The sequence below is a fragment of the Citrus sinensis genome, chromosome 7 (assembly GCF_022201045.2).
Source record: "Citrus sinensis cultivar Valencia sweet orange chromosome 7, DVS_A1.0, whole genome shotgun sequence".
Classification (NCBI taxonomy): Eukaryota; Viridiplantae; Streptophyta; class Magnoliopsida; order Sapindales; family Rutaceae; genus Citrus; species Citrus sinensis.
In genome coordinates, this window is record NC_068562.1 from 9,242,915 (window position 1) to 9,262,713 (window position 19,799).

Genomic DNA, 19,799 nt, shown 5'->3' on the forward strand with positions numbered 1-19,799 from the left:
ACCTGGTCAATGGTCAACGTGTGGGTTATCTCCAAAGAGCTCGGGCAAGAAGCCCAGTCAACAGCAGTTGCCAGCACGTGGGAAATCCCAAAGAGTTGTGACACGAAATCCACTCTACGGCAGTTATATTGTCCACTTGCCCATGACTGCACCACCAAGTCAACAATGGTTGTGGGGTTGAGGGAACCAATGATTCCGGTTGGGTATAAAGGCTATAGAGGACGAAGGTAAGGGGGTTGGATAACTTTTTTCCTGACTTTCAAAGAGAGAGTACTCTCTCTGTCTTCCTTACTTTTTAGATAATTATTCTTCACTGTCTTGTTTCTTTTCTAAAATTAAGTTTTATGTTCGAATAGAATTGAGCCACGGGATTGTGGCACAAGTTTTTACAACAAGGCCTGATTACTGTCTTGAACATCGGAGAGTTATCGCTAAAAAAACATCAAACACACCCCTTTAACGGAGTTTTGTGAGTGTAGGTGGTCTAATTTAGCCAGTTCGAGGTTGAAGTAGTCTGCTCAAGTGATAAGGTTGCAATGCAGAACTGTTCCACAAACGATTACAAATTTAAATGTTAATGCGGTTGTCTGGTCGCTCTCTAACTCGACCAGATTTCAGCATCAATACATGTATTTAAGTTATTATTTGATCCGATTTTATCTCTACAACCTTGAGAGTCTCTGATTCTCTCTTGAAGCTTGTTGTTTAATAAAAGCAATCTTTTCACCTATGAATTATCCATTAATTGGAGATTAAAATTAAAGATTATTCTTGATTAAAAGGAAAGGCTTTCATCGATTTACTAGCTAATGTGATTCTTTCTTCTTTCCCTTTTTCGTTCATTTAAATAGGTAATGAATCAATAGATAAATTACAATTATACAATCCTTTTTTTAACCAAGAAATTACTTATAACTAGTCAGAACAAGTGATATATATTTGAATCCAATATTTCATCCCTAGATGTTAGTCCTTCAATTTTTGTGACCTTCATGTATACGAACAAATGCTGTCGAATCCCATGTACTCCTTGCGATCAATCCTTTGGACCATTTTGGCTAAGCCTATACCACCTGTACGTTTGTAAAGGAACAAAATCATTCATCAGTTTTAAGTGTTCTTAATATGTAGCAATTTCATAATCCACGGCGAGAAATCACAATAAAGACCTGCATGAATGAAGAATGAGATAGCATACCTAGTGACAATGCACTCACAAAGATTGTGAGGGACAGAGTGAAAATGATTATAGAAGCTCTGCCGAGTATATTGATCAGCTTTCTCACCACATGTTGTCCCACAAAGGCCGCAACGGTGGAGACGCCAAAGAAGTAGAGAGCTGTGTGATCAATCCAAAATGATAAATACATGGTCTGAATTCGACGCATGACCCAAAAAAGGTAAATGTGAAATTTCATTGATACTTGGCTAACAAGTTACCATAAGGTACCGGAAAACGCTTCAGAAGATAATACTCGACAACCGACATTGACGCAGAAAATGTCATGGCAAAGGTGGCCGTGGCACTAGAAACCTGCATGGAAGGTGAAGGCCTTAACAAGTTAGGCAGGCACGGACGCGTACGCTCGAGTCGAGGGTGTGCTTCAAATAATATCTTGAACTATTCGGAGAGTAAGAATTATGAACCTGAGGAGGGATTCCGAGCTCCAGGAAAAGAGGGCCTAAAATGAATCCCCCACCAAGGCCAAGTAGTCCACCAACTACACCAGCTGTTATACCACAAGCGCAGTAAAACACAAGCTGGTGTGGTCTCCAATTTGTTCCTACATCTCCCTTTGATGCAATTGTCCGCCGCCCTTTGTACAGAGCAACTGCCTCGTATGCACTAACTCCTCCGGCAACTGGAATCTGAGAAGCCACATGATTAATAAATAATAATCGTGATATATGAACAATCCCAGGTTTTCTATTTTCAATTTTTCGATTGTGGAGGTACCTGTAAAAAGTTCAATACCCAGTATAACACTGAACAAGTTGCTGTATAATTCTGTGTCCAAAACATTCAAGATTTTCATCAGTTCACCTCAAACGAATGCATCAACTGAAGGGTGGGGGGTGTGAATACAAAGCAAATGATTACCTTAGCAATCTGCAATGCAAGGACTATAACCCAAACGGCAACAAGAAGTCCAAGTTCTTTCCAATATATATTCTTGAGAATAGAGACCTGATATATAGTTACTGATTTCAGTCCTTATTGAAAATTATTTGATACAACCGTTGCAGGCATTGCAAATGCTCTTACCTCCGATTTTACCGGTTCTTTGGTTTCTTTTGGAGTTGTATTACTTAAATTCTCAGGTTCACATTTGAATTCTTCTGCTTGATCCCCATTTCCTGATTAATAAATTAAATTATTTTGGGGATGATGAATTTGGAAAAAGAAAAATGAAGAAAGAAAAAACTGTAAATCCACTCACTATCTAATTCCAAGCGTTTAGCGGCCTCCTGGAGAATCAAAACAAGTAAAGCAAGACACAGAAGAAAGTTAGACTCAATTAGCATAAATGAGTCCAAAGAATTCAAACGCTGGGCACGGAATTTTACCACTTTGGTTATGGTTTCTTTTTTCCAAGTCTCGACTCCTTTCAAGAATGCCTTGGCTGACATCCCTGCATTTCACCAATGCTCTATCAAAGCACCCGTCGGAAAAGAACGCTAAAAGAGAGAGGAGTGCGACTAGAAAAAAATATATATATACCTATGAATAGAATTATTAGCAAAACTGTGATCATCCAATCAGCAAAAATCACATTAAAAGCAACTCCAATACTGATCCCCAGAACCAACATGGGTTGAAATAAAAGTGCAAGGTCATAGTCGATAACGGGCATATCAAGTGTGGGATGCCTTTGCCTTAGATTGTAGACAACAGTAGCAACCGCAGTACCAGTGATCATGCCTGCTCAGGCATGAGAGTTAAAATGATTATGAGAGTAAGCATATGATTGTCTTGAACAACGAAGATTGAATTCGCAAAAGAGGGGTTTGTTTCACTTACATTTTGATAGTGCTACAGATGATTTTGGATCAAATCCAATAATCAGATTAAGCATAGGAACAAATATGCCACCCCCACCAACACCACCTACACTCCCACATGCTGCCCCAAAGAATCCAATTATACTACTCACAACAATTTTCCAGCCAAATTTTATATCCTATCAAATCCAATTTCATAAAGTGTCAAATATGTAGTCCATGTCACAACATAGAAAATACGCACAGAGAGACATTAAAAAAAAAAGGGAAAAAGAAGAAAGAAGGATACATCTAAAATTAAGTGATGGTATTAGACTGAACTTACCGGCCAAACATGTTTGTAGCCTGATCGGATTTTATGAGTAGGTACTTTGATTACATTCTTAGGCTCAACATGGTCAATTTTATTTGCACTTGTGGCTTCAGGTTTCAAAGTTGATTGTGCTGAAACAGACACCGAGGCTACAAGAAGTAAACCAATGAAAGCTGCCGCTGACAATCTCCACTGGTACCATTCCGATCCAACCCCAGACATGGAGAAAAACAAGGTTTTTATCGTATGAACGCAAGCTAGATCAATCAAAACAAGGAGTTAAACACCATGAACACTCAGAATTGTAACAGAACCCAGTTTTCTTTACAGATTAAATTTTTTTTTTTTGTTTTTCAAGAAATCACTTTCCTTTCTTTTCTCAGAGTTGAAACAAAATTTGTAAGCATGGCACAGAACAAGCTACAGAGTTCGAAAAGAGAGTTGGGGATTGTATTCTGCCTACACTCAAGCATTCAAAGCAAGAGATGAGTTGACTCCACCATAGAAAAAGAAAAACAAGAGTACAAAATCAGAGTCTATATTCTTCTTACCGGCACCAAATTTTCGTTATCTGTATTTTCCAAAGTTTTTGAGAAACTTTTTAGTTTCCTTAACAGTTAAAAATAAAATTTTAAAATTTTAAAACTGCCCTTATGACTCTTTGTACTGCCGACTGCGTGTGTATTAAGTTAATTTGGAAAAAAAACATTCTAAGTGCTGCTACCAATGACTGTCCTTGAACAATACCTACAAAATCTTTGTTTCAATTTGTTTGAGTGCCTATTAAGTTTCTAATTTGAAGAATCTCATTGTTGAGTCTTTTGGAGCTTTCAATTTAGTATTATGTTACTTTTTATCTTTTTATTCTTAAAAAGAGAGATGTATTATTACTTTGGTAGAGAAAAAAAATTTAATTAAAATAATCTAAACTTACTTTCATTTAAAGAGTCTTCTGAGAAATGATTAATATTTTTACTCTTTTATTTGCCACATAAATAAGTAAATGAATGCTTAAAAAGTTAAATTAAAAGAATCTTTTGTGATACTCTAATATCTCTCTTATCGTCTCGATCTCGTTTTGCTTTCTTTCGCACACAGTAAATACACCAATAAAAGTCCGACCAATAATTGCAACAATGTCTCAATCCATCCTCTTTAATGTAGCCTTCTAGATTTCACATTTTGCTTTAATTTCTTGGCATATTATAATCAGAAAAGAGAAGACTTTCTTAGCTTTCCATTGGATAATAGTTTTCTTAAGGAAAATAATTGATTAAGGTCATGTTTGGTATTGAGATAGTGTAGCTGAAACTCTAAAATGTTTCGTAATCATTTGTTGCGATGATTTAAGAGATAAGTTAATTTAACCTCATAATTGCATAATAGAAAACTTATGATATATTTGCTATTTTTACTTATTTAAAAATCATATTTATTATATGTCATTAATTTTTATTTTATAGTTATAATTTTTTTTTACAGCAATTGTGGCTTAACACCTGATTATATAGCAGGGCCTAAGGCTTAAAAAAAAAGTGCCATTAAGATTTCCCTCAACTATTGTTATTGGTGTTTAGGGAATGAAATAGGGTGACCAAGATAAAGGTGTTTGCTCATACATTATCGTGCTCTCCTCAAAGTAAAAGTGAGCAAATGGTTGAGCAGATCATCTCGACTAGAAAAATATGTGGTGACCTCGAGCACATCACCTCGACCAGGATGTTATTGGTCACCTCGACCAGGAAGTCACCAGGAAGCACGTCATCCGCGAGGCCAATTTCCTGCAAGAAGCATAAAGCCATTCCTGCTGTATTCTTGCTAAGGGTTGATTCGATGAGACCCGGTCAACGACAGTTGGCGAGGCATGCTCTCCAGCCCGAGAATCTAGGCACGAAGGCCACGCAACCACCCATGACTACGGAAATGGAGAATCCACGTTCGAGAGGTGGGAGGATAACGGACGTAGGCTGCGGAAAACTGGGATTGAGAGGAAGCCTATAAAAAGGTAGCCAACGAAAGTAAAAGGGTTAGCAATTTTGATTCTAAAAGAGAGAAAACAACCTAACAGCCATAAGATTTGTGGCAAGCGTTCCCCGAACCTTCATATCTGACTTGAGCATCGGAGGGTTTGCGCCGGGAAAACAATCGGCGTACTCTGACCTGTCTGTGTGCGCAGGAATCTCTGGAAAAGAAGCTTTACGAGGAGAGATCCTGGTCGTGGTGAAGTTGATCGAGCAGAGACCCTGGTCGTAGAACGAGGAGAACTAGAATCTCGCATCAACAAACTTATCTTTATGGATTAAGCAGTTTCTCTCCTATAATATCTTCAAATCTAGGTTTAATACCCAGTCCTAATATACTACCCAAAGGTTTTTCCAATTATACATGCGTAGCTGGGTCTCTTGTTTACTTTTCATTTCTTTTTGGGCAACATGATAAACACTTCAAGTCCTATATATTTGTTTGCATTTTGACACACTTCATTGTAACAACATTCAATCACCATTAAAAAGAAAAGAATCGTTGATAAGATGAACCCATTAATCTTCTGATTCGTGGAACCTTAGTTTGAGGATGCTCGAGAGTATTATGTACATGCGTGGATACGCAAGGATGCTATTAAATCTCAATAGATTTGAATATATCATTCCTCAATAGAGTGTAAATAAGACGCTCAAATAAATTCATGCTGATGACTAAACTATTGTCTGTTCAGCGCATGTATGATTGCTTGTTCTATCATCCAGCCGATATTTGTACAGATGCATGCTAAAAGTGCTCAAAGCAAACACCTTTTACATCAGTCACTGGTCTTGGTTTATGAGGTAATGTTTATGCCAAAAATGTTGTTAGTTTCTTAGCTGCAATCGGGTAACAATTTAGCATCTCAGCCCTATCTCCACATTATGAAGAAAATGCACTCATATAAATGATTGGTTTATGCGTAAAAGACACTCAGTTTTAAGTCAAAATCATTTCTGTCTTGTACTGGTAACAACGAATTGATGCATGTTTCGGGATTGTTTGGTATTGTTATTTGACAATCTAATAATAAAAAAATGTTTGGTAAATTTATTTAAAAGCGATTCTCAACTAATCAGATCTTGTATTGGTTTATAAAAGCGACCTAAAGTAGTTTTCTGAACATGATTATTTGAAAATCAATTTTTTTTAAGTACAATACAGAAATTGTCCTTCATAAACATTCATTCTTTCAAAAATACTGTCACATAACAATCAATTAATATTCAAATTTTATGGATAAAATGTTAAAAAATGGCTGCCGGCAAATAGTTCCAGCGCCCTTCGGCGATAAATCTGGTACCATTGAACTGAGGATTTCACGATGTACAGGACAGTACTGGTCTTGGCAGTAAAAATAATCCAATGGCATTGTAAATGCCATCAAATGTGGTAAAACCATAACACCACCGGTGAGGTTATGTTGCCGCAATTTATTTAGGACGCATTTTCCGTCGCTGCCAAATTTGTTTTGTGGAAGATATATGCCGACGTAATTGTGCAGATCATAAGATTTCGAGTCTAATGATGGTGGATGTGTCAATTCCGGACGATTTTTCCATCGCCATCGCCATCGATGGCATTGTTATCGGCAACAAAAAGTTCAACCATGCAGTTATCACTCTGTGATGAATATTTTTTTTTATTAATTAATTATCATTTGATATTGACTAATGGATTTTTTGAAAAGATAACATAATGATTAAAAATTACTTTATTAATAACATCTAATGCTTTGATTAATAGAAAGTTAAAAAAATATTTATTCAATAATATGCTTTAAATTTAATTTTAACTGATTTCTATAGAGCAAAAAGAAAATTAGTTGCCAATGGACCTTTGACCCAGCATTGAACTTATATTCTCACAGTTAAGAAGGATTGTAAGGGTAGGGGTTTAAGTTGGGGTTTGAGTTCTCATGAACTCAAAACTCTCTCAATTAAATATTTTGCATGATTGTGTGTAGTTTATTTGTAAGTCTTTCTCATTCGCGAAATGCGAGTGGAGTAGAGACACACTCGCAGAGACATATTTTCTCTGTGAGGATTACTTGTATGGGTTGTCTGAGTATATATTTCATAGATTTAATGTAACAATACAAGTCCTGATTGTAAATATCAATGTAATGTCTACTGTAATAGCAGAACAGTTGTATAATGTGTAATCAGTACTAAAAAAAATAAGTCTATTTTGGTCATTTTAATATATTATATATATTTTTTAAATTCATCAGACATACCCGCTAAATTATATGATAAGTGATTAGATTACAATCTAAATTTACGAAACATGTAATTAAATTATTTATAAAGTTGTTGTAAAATAAATTATTTGGGAAGCTAATGCAATCCCAAACACTCTTGGAAGAGAAGTTCACACACGTAGATGGACCACGAGCTGCGAACCAAAGACTCGATTCGCTTGTTCCAAAAGTTCCCCTTCAATCACGAATAGAAAGCGGCTAAAATGCAATAAATGTCACGTATTAACATCACACATTTTGGACCGCACACCCTTTAGCCACGATTGTAAAAAGTTGCAGACCTCATGTAATTAGTCCCCACCATTATTCTTCTTTTTCTTTTTCTTTTTCTTTTTTTTTAAAAAAAAAAAGAGAAAAATTTGTGAATGATACCGCTATTGATTAAGATTGCATAAAGTCATTCATACATATGCCACTGCAACCCAAGAAGCAAAATCAAAATCAAATTAGTCTGATTAATTGTCCAACTTTACTGTCAAAAACAGAAGCAAAATATCACAGACCTTTACTAACATATCTCACAGTGAATCTAAACAAAATATAGTTTAAAGACACAAACCACTGGCTAGAGATGAAAGTCAAAAGAACCCGACAAGAATCCTTTTTAAAAGCAGGTGGACGCCAAACTTTATTTGGTAACCAATGTGTTACAACCATATGAAATTCTAGGGTGTAGATGCACGCCCATCTCTTTGTATAAAGATTAAGAGTGATGATACAATTATAAATTTAAATTTATCTTATACAAACTGATGTGTCATTGATTCATTAGTTGAATAAAAATATAAAATAATAGAAATAACTCATGTGGGCCAATCGATGTAATTCAATCAATTTTATTATATTACATATCAGTTTGTACAAAATAAATTTGTATAAGAATTTGTAATTATATCATTATTTAAAGATTAAAGAGTCGTGTAAATGTACGCACTTTTTAAAATAAAGACACTCGCAAAGAGACATTAAAGTCATGTAAAACCACGCAATCAATACCTCAAAATTTACAATTTTTTGACAAAAGATTTAAGGATTGGATGTCTGTGATATTGCAAATAACACTCAATTTTGAAGTAGCAACTTTTGGCATTACATTAAAGAAGTAAGATTTTCCCCCGCCCAATATTTGGGAATGAAATGGTCAATTTTGAAGAATCTGCTCTTTATCTCTTCAATTCTGCAGCTGAGGATGAGGGGAGCCCACAACATAGTCCACGACTTTCTGTATTTTAATTTGAACTCACTTTTGTCTCGAGCGTGGACTCATTCTGTGTTGAATTTGGGCCTTCTTCTTCAGAGGTCCAAACTTCACCGCTTCTCAGTAGACCCACCGCTGTCCATCTAATAATATTCCCACAACTAAAAGAGTTCTCAAATTCTGTTTCCAAGAAAATCTTATAAGATTTTCCGTTGCAACTTTGCAAAATAGAGGTGAATCGTTTTTTATTTTTATATTTTTCTTATTGAAAATGAATTTGATACTTAAAACGATAATAACAGTGAACGTCAATATTTCATAAACCATATTAATGGATAACAAGAAGACATTGTCATTCTAGAGCAGCAAGAACAGCCATCCAAAGTAATCAGTAATCAATCTCCTTCAAGTTTGGACATCCTAGAATAGCGGCTTAGCTCATAATCCCAGACCACCACAACTCTTTAAAATAGCAATACGGATGCCAGAAATTTGTTCTTCAGATGGGAGAAACCATTGCAAAAGCTCCCTACATCATTTACAACTTCCCATTCATTACCAAAATCTGAATCTTGAACATACAACATTAAACTCAGTCTGGTAGTAAAACGCCACAACACGAAATTAGACACTAATTAGTAATTAGAAAGCAAGACTGGCATATTCTGTTTTGTGGTCAAAAACCAGAGTTGAGAGAAGCAAGTTCACGACCACAGGATTGCATAGCATAGCAAACAGAAGAAGCAAGTAATGCTAGTTAACATCTTCACAGAACCAAATGAAAGATCTACCAACTTGTATCCCACGGTTATAGGATAATATAAGCATTGAGTTACTGTATGCAAGCTTTGCGAAATCTCAGATTCTACGGCTACTAGTATTTGAAGCTACAACATATCCACCAATCCATCATCCTATAACCTTCTCCCCACCCAATCATCAGTTGACTGCAACAATCTCGCCATGAAATATTCAAAAACCAATTTACTCGAACCCTTAAAAGAGTCCTACATCAGTTTCCAATCAGGGTTGCCATTTACTCAAGAAGGCACTGACATCTTCACCAAACAGTTCGCGTCAATTACCTCTAAAATTTGCCCCATCTGGAACAATATTTCTTCATAAAACATCTTTTTGGTATCGACTTGAGCAATCCAATCCTGAAGCCATACGGGTACCATGCCAGAAACATAAAACTATTTAGGAGAATAGCGCCTTGCTCTAGGAAGCAGCAGCACAGGCTTACTTCAACCAAGAAATGAAATCACAAACTCAGGGAAGGGAACCATCGATCATTTCCCAGCTACGGCATACAAGTTTCGTGCAGTCCAGTGGGTCCATAACTCAAAAGTCTGAAGTTCGCCAAACTCATTAACTATTTTCCAAGAGTGTGACTGCAAGATTCATATCCAAGCAAACAGACTACAATAATCAAACAAAGAGTAAGACGCATGCAATCAATTCACCAGTACAACAATACAACAATGTCCAGTCAGTCCAGCAATGATTCACACGCATACCATCAGTATCGGCTTAATTGACTGGAAAATGGCATTAATCATAAAGCTCTATAAACTACTTCAAGGACTACCAGTAGTGGCAACATTAGAACAGATCAACAGAACAGAAGCAAAGGGTGACAACAGATACTCATATTATATCAAAAGAAAAACACTAAACTTTATTTATTTAATTTTTTTTTCTTTTCAGGTGATAAAACTAACCAAAATACTAATAGTTGTCACTATAAATCTTACATAAACCCTTCAACCAAACGTGGCTTCTCGCTTTCTCTTTCTTTATTTTTCCCTTCTTTGACATTGCTGCCGCCGCCATTCTTCCCTCTCTCTCCCTCCACACAACCACCGCCCTCCTCTCCCTCCACCGCGTCATCATCCCCACCGCCCACCACCACCAACCTGTCACCGTCCGCCAGGTCACCCTCACCACCCCCGCCCACAACCACGACCTTATCCTCGCCCTCCTCCAAAAGCCCACCGCCCTTCACCGCTCCGCACGGCCCCGGCGCGTCCGGAAACGCGCCCACACCCACCACATCGTCCGAGACATCCTTGGCCCTCGGCCACGGGTCGTCCACGCAATGTCCCGGCGCGCCTTCTTCGTGGAAGAACGAGGTGGCGCGCGACTTCACGGCCGAGGCGGCTTTAAGGAAGGCCTCCTTGATGGAGTCCGGCGGCAGGGCGCAGTCTTCGAGGCCGGCGTCTTCGAGCCGTGGAGGGAGTATCGTGTCCAGTAATCCTCCTGTCTTTTCTTTTGTAGCTTCCATCGATTGAAAAATAAAAAATATTATATATTGAAATGAAATAAAAGAGAATCCAGAACAAGAAGATCGAGCGTGGATCGAGGTTGTTCGGTCGATTTAGCAGGAACAGGACTTTTAATTGATCTTCTTGTGTGCAATGTGCCACCCACGTGTCCGTGTTGTCTCTGTGTTACTTTTCATTTTCTTTTTCATTTTTTTTTAAATTATAATTTCTAGAATGAGCATGCACACGGACACGCATCATGGACCCGACTACTGATCTACGATTGCTTAAAACAAAATAGCCCAAAGCCGAGCAAAGGGAAGAAAATGCCCAATGCAGAGTTGGAAAATCTATTTTTTTTTAAATAAATAAAAAAAAAAGATCAAACTCTTGCAGTTTTGTCGTTTATTTGTCTTTTACGCTCCAAAATAAATAAATAAAAGTCATGGCTATTTTGGAGTTGTTTTAAAGTTGAGTACGAACCATAGTCATTCATATAAAATAATAAATAATAAATAATATATTATAATTTTTATCGTATGCTTATAAAAAAAATTCTATTTTAGAACGATTTTAACATATTCGGACCTATAAATAAAACCTCTTACTATATGATGTTGGCTTGGTACGTGTTTAATATTTATACATATCAAATTTTTTTCAACTCTCTAAAACATTGATGCTCAATGACAAGTATATATTTGTTTATCTTCTTTCATCATTATCAAGGGATGCCACAGTGGATCCAATGGCTAGTTGCAACATGGCTAAGTCCCATTATCAAACACCAGTAACTTTTTTTTTTTCATTTTTTTGCATGTGAATTATGTTGCTTTCATAATATTTATTTGTATTTCTACTGTCTGCATATTAAGATTCGGTGAATTCTATATAGAAATGAAAAATCAACATCTGTGAAGAGAATGTTTGGTAAATTTTATTTTTAAAGATTTATACATTTTAAATGTGATTATTATATATTTTGTGTTGCAAAAAAAAAAGAGGAAAAATATAACTGACTGCAATAAACATTGCAGTAATGCTTGTATGAACAAGCAAATATTATGTAATATCAGAGCTGCCCCTCTTGCATCATTCATCACATTATGACTTATCTCCCCCTTAAAGAGGTAGCTCCAATTTGTACCAAGAGATGAAATCAGTTATGGGTTTCGTTCCCCAATTTTGATTTGGATCAAACTTACTTCTTACCAATAAAACTGACCCTCTTGCATCATTCATCACATTATGACTTACCTCCCTTAAAATTTTGAGATTTTGGGATTTGATTTTAACGATTATGGTATTTCCGACAACTATGGGATTTGAGTTCAAAGTCAACGACATTTGTCGAGTATTCTCAATTAATTTTTATTTAATTATCATATGATTTGCAATGCTTTCTTTAATGGTGTGTTTACTTGAGGTATGCTTATTTGAGGGTTTAGGGAATGTGAATGAAACCCATGTTTACTTGGTAATTTTAGAATGTGAATAAAATATGTGGATCCCACACAATTTGTGAATAAGGAATGAAAATCCCTCTAATTTTTTTCATATTTTTCGAATTACCCTCATTCAAATCACAATTAATTTTATTATTTTAAATGTCGTTATTATTATTATTATTATTAAATTTTATTAACTTTATTATTTTAATTATTTTTATTAATATTATCATTATTAACATTTATTATTAATAATTTTATTTTTTTAATTAATATCATTTTTATAATAATATTTGTACATGTATCTAATTAATAAAAATTACATTATTTAATACTATAGGTATTTTAGTAAACTGATTATCATCCTCATTCATGATTCCCATTTATTTTGCTAAGTAAACACATTAATGACATTGCAGCACATTTTCATTCTCATTCTCATTTATTTTTGTCAAGTAAACATTGAAATCTCATTCTCATTTCTCATTTACATTTCAGCTCATTTATATTCCATGAAGGAAACGCACCATAAAAGAATACGTTGACGTGAAATTTGATAGTGCTTTAGGATGCTTTCTTTAGTTGAACATGTTGATTTGAATTTTTTATGGTACCTTGGGTTGCAGCGATTCTGTTCCGGCGATGGAGACAATTAAACTCCAATCTGTTTTTTATTCCCGAAGGATGAGGTTTTAAGTTGTGTTTTAGAGAGTGAATGAGAGTTTATGTTTGTAACTGATGAATGGAGTCAAAGTATAAGATTGGGTTAATGCCATCAAAATGTAGATAATAACTAGGAATGGCAATGGGGTGGGGTGGGGGTGGGGAGACCTACCCCATTCCCCACTCCGTTAGAAATTTTTGCCTCCATTCCCCACCTCATTCCCCAATAAATTTAGTGGGGTGGGGATGGAGAATCCTCATGTGGGGAATGATTTCCCCATCCCCACCCCATTCCTCATTTATCTATTTTATAATATGTATAAATATATTATTTTAGTAAGTTAAAAATTAGATACTTAAAATAAAATCATCACCATATTATAAAGTATTTAAACTCTTTTAAAAAAAAAATCTAAAAGTTTGAAACAATATCTTAAAATGATATTAAAAGTGAAAAATATTTAAAGAGTGTAGCACCTTAAAAGAGAAAAGAAAATATAACAATGTTTCAGAGTTGAAAAATATTATAGGATTTTCTTTAATTCATATCTTGTTTATATTGCATAAAAATTTAAAAAAATTATTAATTGACATTATAATTGATAAAATAAAAATTATTAAATAAGAATTAAAAACATATTTATATATAATGGGGATTGGGGTGGGGGTGGGGTGGGGAGTACAAAACCAAACCCCACCCCATTAAGAATTTGGGAATTATTTTCCCCCGACTCCCCACCCCATTCTCCAAAAATTATTCAAAATTTTCCCCATTTGGGGTGGGGCTCCATGGGGCCCCAAACCCGTAGACAATTTTGCCAGCCCTAATAATAACCAATATTAAATAAGTAAAATTGAGTAGTGCTAAATATTTTAAGTATCATTTTAAAAAAAAATTAAAAGTATCAAATAACACCACCATAAATGGTAAGAAAATCAATTACAGCACATAAATTTAATTGTTATAAACTTATTTTAAAGCAGGGAATGAATTTAAACTTACTAACCCTTTGAGTTGAGTTAAATCAGAAAAGTAAATTAAACTGGAATAAACTATTTCAACCAATGCAAATTTCAATATCATACCGGAAAACATTGATCCTGTCAAATGAATTAAACAACACTACTCCATTTACAGAGCCATTACGAGTATATACAAGTGAAACTATTTCCAAAACCATAGTCTCTAGATCATCAAAATAATGATAAACAAGCCTCCCTTTCCAATTGTTCATAGTGTTGTTAGGTTTAGTTGATCAAAAAGTACAAAGAATTTGCTGAATTGGATAATCTGAATGTGAAAAAACTTTGAAGAGTGGTGAAGAATCATATGCATACCGGACAAATGCAGTAAGGAAGCTGACTTTCTTGTTTTTCCAATTTGATCCACCCACTACACATAACCATTGAAAGGCTGGCCCTGATTTTCTTTCTAAATTTTGACATATGACATGTGGGATGTAGTCATATATGAGGTGAAATGAAAGGAGTGGGATCAGTAAGAATGAGGATTTACCCAGAAAATGTTAAACGTTGTGAAGAGCTTTGATTGATAACATTGGTGTCTTTCTCTGGTTCCGTCTCTTGGGTAGCTTGCCGATCTTCAGTGCTTGAGCTGGGTGGGTTCTGACCATAATCACTTGTGAGCCCACTGTAGTCACTACTACCAAGCTCTACACTTTCTAGCGCTATCTTCCTGAATTTTTTCATGTCTTCCCGGTACTGCATAGAATTATAATCTGAGCCTCCATATGAACCATATATTGTGCTGTGCCCTGGTGTGATTCCTTCATTCAGATCGTCCAGAGGCATATTTCCTTCCAAAGCTCGAACTATCTGCTTAGAATAGCAGCAGCAAAAGGTTTACAAGCCAGCATATAATTTAGGTTTGATTTCAATGTTAAATTAAAATATCTCACTTTGCCAAAACTACTTGCAAATATGATCAAACATCGGTTATTTATTAACTTGCCAATATCCCATCAACCACTAGCAACTGAGAATTAAGCTGCTTGTTAAGGCATTGGAATTCAAACTCGATAGGACTATGGCCATTCACTTCCGAAGTCCTTGAGTCAACCGAGAATCTAGGTTACCTATAACTAAGTATCTAGCACGTGATGGAATTACCTGGCTCATCCGTGGCCGACGCCTTGCAGAATGACGTATGCAGGCTGCAGCACAAGCTGCCATTCTGGTCATTTCAGCTGAATCGTACTCTTCCAATTTCTGATCAACAAGAGCATCAAAGTTGCCGTCTGCCAGACCTTGTGCAAGAAAAGGTTTTGCCTAAAATTCATAACAGTTATTGTCATTTTTCCCGACCAAAATTTTCAACTAGCAAGAAACAAAAGGACCTGTAGGGCAAAAAGGAAAATATCATGGAAGCCTTAAACCTTTCTTTCACTTGATTCTTTGTACAACATCTATCTACAATTCCTAAAGGACATAGCACAGGGTTGATTATTCGTGTTAAACTGAATGAAGCTCATGAAGCAGAATACATACCCAGTCAACCATGCTATCATCAGCAAAGGTATCAGCTTTATCGAAAGGTCTGAATCCAGTAATCAACTCCAGAAGCAGGACACCAAAAGAGAAGACGTCTGACTTCTCAGTAAGCTTCCCAGAGGAGGCATACTCTGGAGCCAAGTAACTGCATATGATGAATGTGCATGAGAAGTGGCACAGGTCCCATTCAAGATGAGATAACTGCATCAGGTGAATGACAGCAGGGTAGTTATTCAAAAATGACGCAGAAGATGTATTTTACCCAAAAGTTCCCATAACTCGAGTGGAGACATGAGTATCTGTATCTAAAGAATGCTTAGCAAGTCCAAAATCTGCCACCTGAGAAACAATAAAAGTAAATTCATTTAACATGAAGGTCAACACCATAGCATGTAGATCACTAAATTGAAATGAATTGTACTCTTCATATAATACATTCAATTGGAAACAAACGTTATATTTCCACAAAATCTTTTAAAACAATATATTCCTCAAAACATTACACTTGATTAAAGATCTTAATAAATAATTGTTCCCAAATTATTTATCATTAGTGCATCCTGATTTTATCAATCATGAAGGATTATTTCACTTTCAAATCAGGTTACTCCCCTTCAACTGATATATTTACCCATTCCAGTGCCAAGCAATACTTCACTGTAAGATAATAGTTTACAAATTGGCAAAGATTTTATAACATTTTATAATAAAAAGAGACCTTCTATAAAAGCTATGACTTAAGCGAAGTTTCCAAAAAAGAAAAGAAACCAAACGCAGAACAGGTAAATCTCAAGATAAATCAAGAAGAAAACAAAAGCGATAGAGCACAACTATTTCAATATGTACGATATGTATGCAAGTCAACAAAAAATAATGCGAACCATCAAATCTATGTCATACCTTTGCCTCAAAGCTATCATCAAGAAGAATGTTAGCTGACTTGATATCACGGTGTATAATCTTGGGCTGACCTGAATATGCATTTATCTCAAAAGGAGTTGCATAAGCTTAAGATCTGAAAAGAGTTCAAAAGAATACTCACAGTCCTCATGCAGATAGGCCAATCCTCTGGCTGAACCTAAAGCAATTTTCATTCTAGTAGGCCAGTTCATAACCGGTCTATCCTTCCCTGAAATATTAGTTTTATGTGATGAGACCAGATTATCATAAGTTAAGACATAATTTTTCAACTTCCTGACAGTTATCATAATACGTTTCAATTGAAATTTCATAAAGAACTCCAGGGTCAGTAAAGTCCTGTTCAACTAGTATTCAGAGGTCAATGAATTCACAAACAGACTCCTGCAGATGAATCATCTGATTCTCATTTCTTTCTGAGAAACAGTCTAAGATCTGTTATTATCTTTTTCCTACTGAGTGTCATATAAACAACATTTAAACAAATAAATCATAAAACTTTAGGCAGGTTTATAGTTGGCAGCATTTGCAAGAGAACTTTGAAAACCCTGAATGACTTCTTTCAACCTCACATGCCCTAAAAAATTCGGAAAAAGATAAGGAAACAAAATTCCACATGAACATATGAAAATCTTTGGGCTTTTTGGAACTAATTTTGCATAAATTTTACATTTTGTCAAGAAATTTCTTTCCTGAAAGTAAACTTAGCACTAGCGTATCAAGTTTTTGGTAAAGCAAATATGATTCACTTTACTAGTTCAATTTTTACACATGAACCCCATGAAAATCCTTGGGCTTTTTGGAACTACTTTTCATAAATTTTTACATGCTGTCAAGAAAATTTCTTTCCTGAAGGTAAACTTAGGCCTACTATATAAGTTATTAGTGACTCAAAAGATCTTATTTACCTTTTTTTTTTCAATTTTTACATACCAGCACGCTCGTACAAACAACAAAATCTGATCCCAGAAAGTACTAACCATGTAAATGGAATTCCAAGGTTTTGTTCGGAACAAACTCATAGACAAGCAATCTTTGGGACCCAAATGTGCAGTATCCAACCAGAGAAACTAGATGTCTGTGATGCACTTGGCTAATGATCTCAATCTCAGCCTGAAATTCACGCTCCCCCTGTCCACTTCCCGCTTTTAGTTGTTTGATTGCAACCACTTTCCCATTTGTAAGGACTCCCTTGTGGACATAACCAAAACCACCTTGACCAAGTAAGTTGGCTTCAGAGAAATTATCTGTTGCTATCTTTAATTCTTCATAAGTAAATGTGCTCTTAAAATTTCCAACAGGCATGCCTGGAGATTGACGAGGGAAAGGTTTATCAGAATCTAAACTGCCACTGGTTGAAAGAGGTTCGTTGAAAGCAGAAACAGGAACTGTTGGCAAAGGGGCAGTCGGTCCATTGCTAGGGGGCAGAGAAGGCTTTGGCAGTTCTTGGTAATCACTTGGCGCAGACACATTCTGTTGCCAGTGATGAGGTTTTCCAGCAAAGGGGTCATCTGGAGAATTTAACAAAAAGACCCCTTTTACAAGACTTGAACACCAAAACTCATTCAAAGAACTAGACAAAAATACATTAAGAGTGTACAGAAAATACAATAAAGTTGAAATGTTGAACAAGTTGTTATTAGCAAACTCACTTCGAAACTTGTACATGCATATACAATTTGACCCGAATAGGAAATGAACACACACCAAACTAAACCCAACATAAAAAAATACTGTTTGTCCGTTGACAGAATTGTACCAATCAAAATATAGAAGCCAAAATCAAAAGATAAAAGCTACACACTCATGGATTTACATGCATATACATGTAGAATTAACATCAAAGTCATAATACATGCGAGTAATCCCATAATTCAAACCTCTAAAAGTCATTATATCGAACAATAAGTAAATAAATAAATAAAGCACTTACATAGACCAGACCTCTAAACACTTCATATACTATAAGTCTATAATAAAATAAAACAAAATAAAATATGTAAGCCAAAATAAAATAGTATGAAAGAATTAACTTTAACATTTGAAAAAATACTTTTGAGCGGAAGATTTTGAGCAGCCAGCTTCCGCTTTCTCCTCTTGTAAAAAATTAAGAAAATGCCCACGGCAGCTAACACAATTCCCGCGCCTATCACCACTCCAACAACCATCCCCGCCAGCGCCCCCGGCGGCAGGTATCCATTCCGCGTCGGCGACGGCCGCCGAGTTCCCACTGTCGATCCGCTCGTTGGCGTCCCCGACGACGGCGGAGACGTCAAGTTTCCTGGAGCTGGCGCCGAGACTGCACTGACAGACGGCGGAGGCGCTGGAGGAGAGAAAGTGGAGTTAGTGTCGGGTGGCGCTGGTAGTGACGTTAGCGGCGGCTGCGAAGTCATCACTGGAGATGACACTGTCACGTTTGACACACTAAGCAAAATTTTTTTAAGTTTTCTTGTCTGAATGATTTGAAGAGCATTCACGTCAGTTGAAGTGTTGAAGAAGAATGAAGCGGGCCCCCACTTCTGACAGCGATAATGCGGCTGAAACGCTTGCGTTCCTTGCAATTTTTTTTTTTTAACAACTCAAAATGATGTCGTTTTTCACACTCTCTCTCTTAATGGACAAGGATTTTCTGTTCATACGCGGAATTTTTTACTGCTTATTGACACGGTGAATCCACGTGCGGATTCTTCTAGTATTGAATTCCACGTGGAAAACTTTTATTGGATATCATCTTTTATATTTCAAGTATTTGATCTTTTTGTTTCCGTTTTAAGGGTTTGTGTAATGGGTTTCCTTAATTAAATGCGATTTACATTTATGGCTCTCTAATCTCAATCTAAATGTAAATAGGTAGATTCCATCTAGTATTCTACATACCATAATTAATGTGTACATAATTAATGCTAAAGTTTTACCTATTAGATCACCCGTCAACATTTAAAGTTACCAATAAAATTAATCGTTGAATCCAAAATAAATCAAACTCATTGGTCATTGCATAAATTACATCCACTTGTTAAATAATAAATTCAAATTAAAGAGTGAACACGAGTAATGTTTTAACCTATCTAATGTTTTTTGTTTATTTGTGGAGAATAATTTCTTCGATAAATTTAAAAATAAACTTCAACTACTAGAAATCATACATTCGTATTGCACCATATTAAAAATAAACACCACATCAAAAGTAATG

At 35.8% G+C, this 19,799-nt stretch overlaps 3 protein-coding genes across 6 annotated transcripts; all 3 read right to left on the reverse strand.

Moving 5' to 3' along the window:
- Positions 1–798: 798 nt before the first annotated feature.
- Positions 799–3,861, reverse strand: LOC102613305 (sulfite exporter TauE/SafE family protein 3-like). The gene is made up of 12 exons (XM_006465548.4): positions 3,329–3,861; positions 3,023–3,182; positions 2,723–2,923; positions 2,569–2,633; positions 2,442–2,469; positions 2,267–2,358; positions 2,102–2,188; positions 1,958–2,008; positions 1,648–1,869; positions 1,441–1,534; positions 1,199–1,339; positions 799–1,073 (listed from the first exon to the last, which is right to left on the reverse strand). Exons 1-12 carry the CDS (start codon positions 3,536–3,538, stop codon positions 991–993), a joined length of 1,434 nt encoding a protein of 477 aa, XP_006465611.2. The 5' UTR covers positions 3,539–3,861; the 3' UTR covers positions 799–990.
- Positions 3,862–9,095: 5,234 nt separating this feature from the next.
- LOC102613008 (hypothetical protein) lies at positions 9,096–11,232 on the reverse strand. Of its 3 annotated transcripts, none has more exons than XM_025093028.2 (2): positions 10,557–11,232; positions 9,096–9,328 (listed from the first exon to the last, which is right to left on the reverse strand). In XM_025093028.2, the coding sequence occupies exons 1-2, from the start codon at positions 11,084–11,086 to the stop codon at positions 9,238–9,240; spliced, it is 621 nt and encodes a 206-aa protein (XP_024948796.2). In that variant the 5' UTR covers positions 11,087–11,232; the 3' UTR covers positions 9,096–9,237. The 3 variants fall into 3 exon arrangements, with proteins under 3 accessions (XP_024948796.2, XP_052287500.1, XP_052287501.1); XM_052431540.1 differs by having other exon boundaries at positions 9,241–10,193; positions 10,557–11,228; XM_052431541.1 differs by having other exon boundaries at positions 9,241–10,221; positions 10,557–11,228.
- A 3,001-nt stretch (positions 11,233–14,233) lies between these two features.
- On the reverse strand, positions 14,234–19,163 carry LOC102612509 (proline-rich receptor-like protein kinase PERK15). Of its 2 annotated transcripts, none has more exons than XM_006465545.4 (8): positions 18,660–19,163; positions 17,587–18,117; positions 16,731–16,817; positions 16,589–16,659; positions 15,951–16,027; positions 15,686–15,833; positions 15,308–15,466; positions 14,234–15,013 (listed from the first exon to the last, which is right to left on the reverse strand). In XM_006465545.4, exons 1-8 carry the CDS (start codon positions 18,997–18,999, stop codon positions 14,690–14,692), a joined length of 1,737 nt encoding a protein of 578 aa, XP_006465608.2. In that variant the 5' UTR covers positions 19,000–19,163; the 3' UTR covers positions 14,234–14,689. The 2 variants fall into 2 exon arrangements, with proteins under 2 accessions (XP_006465608.2, XP_052301073.1); XM_052445113.1 differs by having other exon boundaries at positions 18,640–18,802.
- Positions 19,164–19,799: the final 636 nt, after the last annotated feature.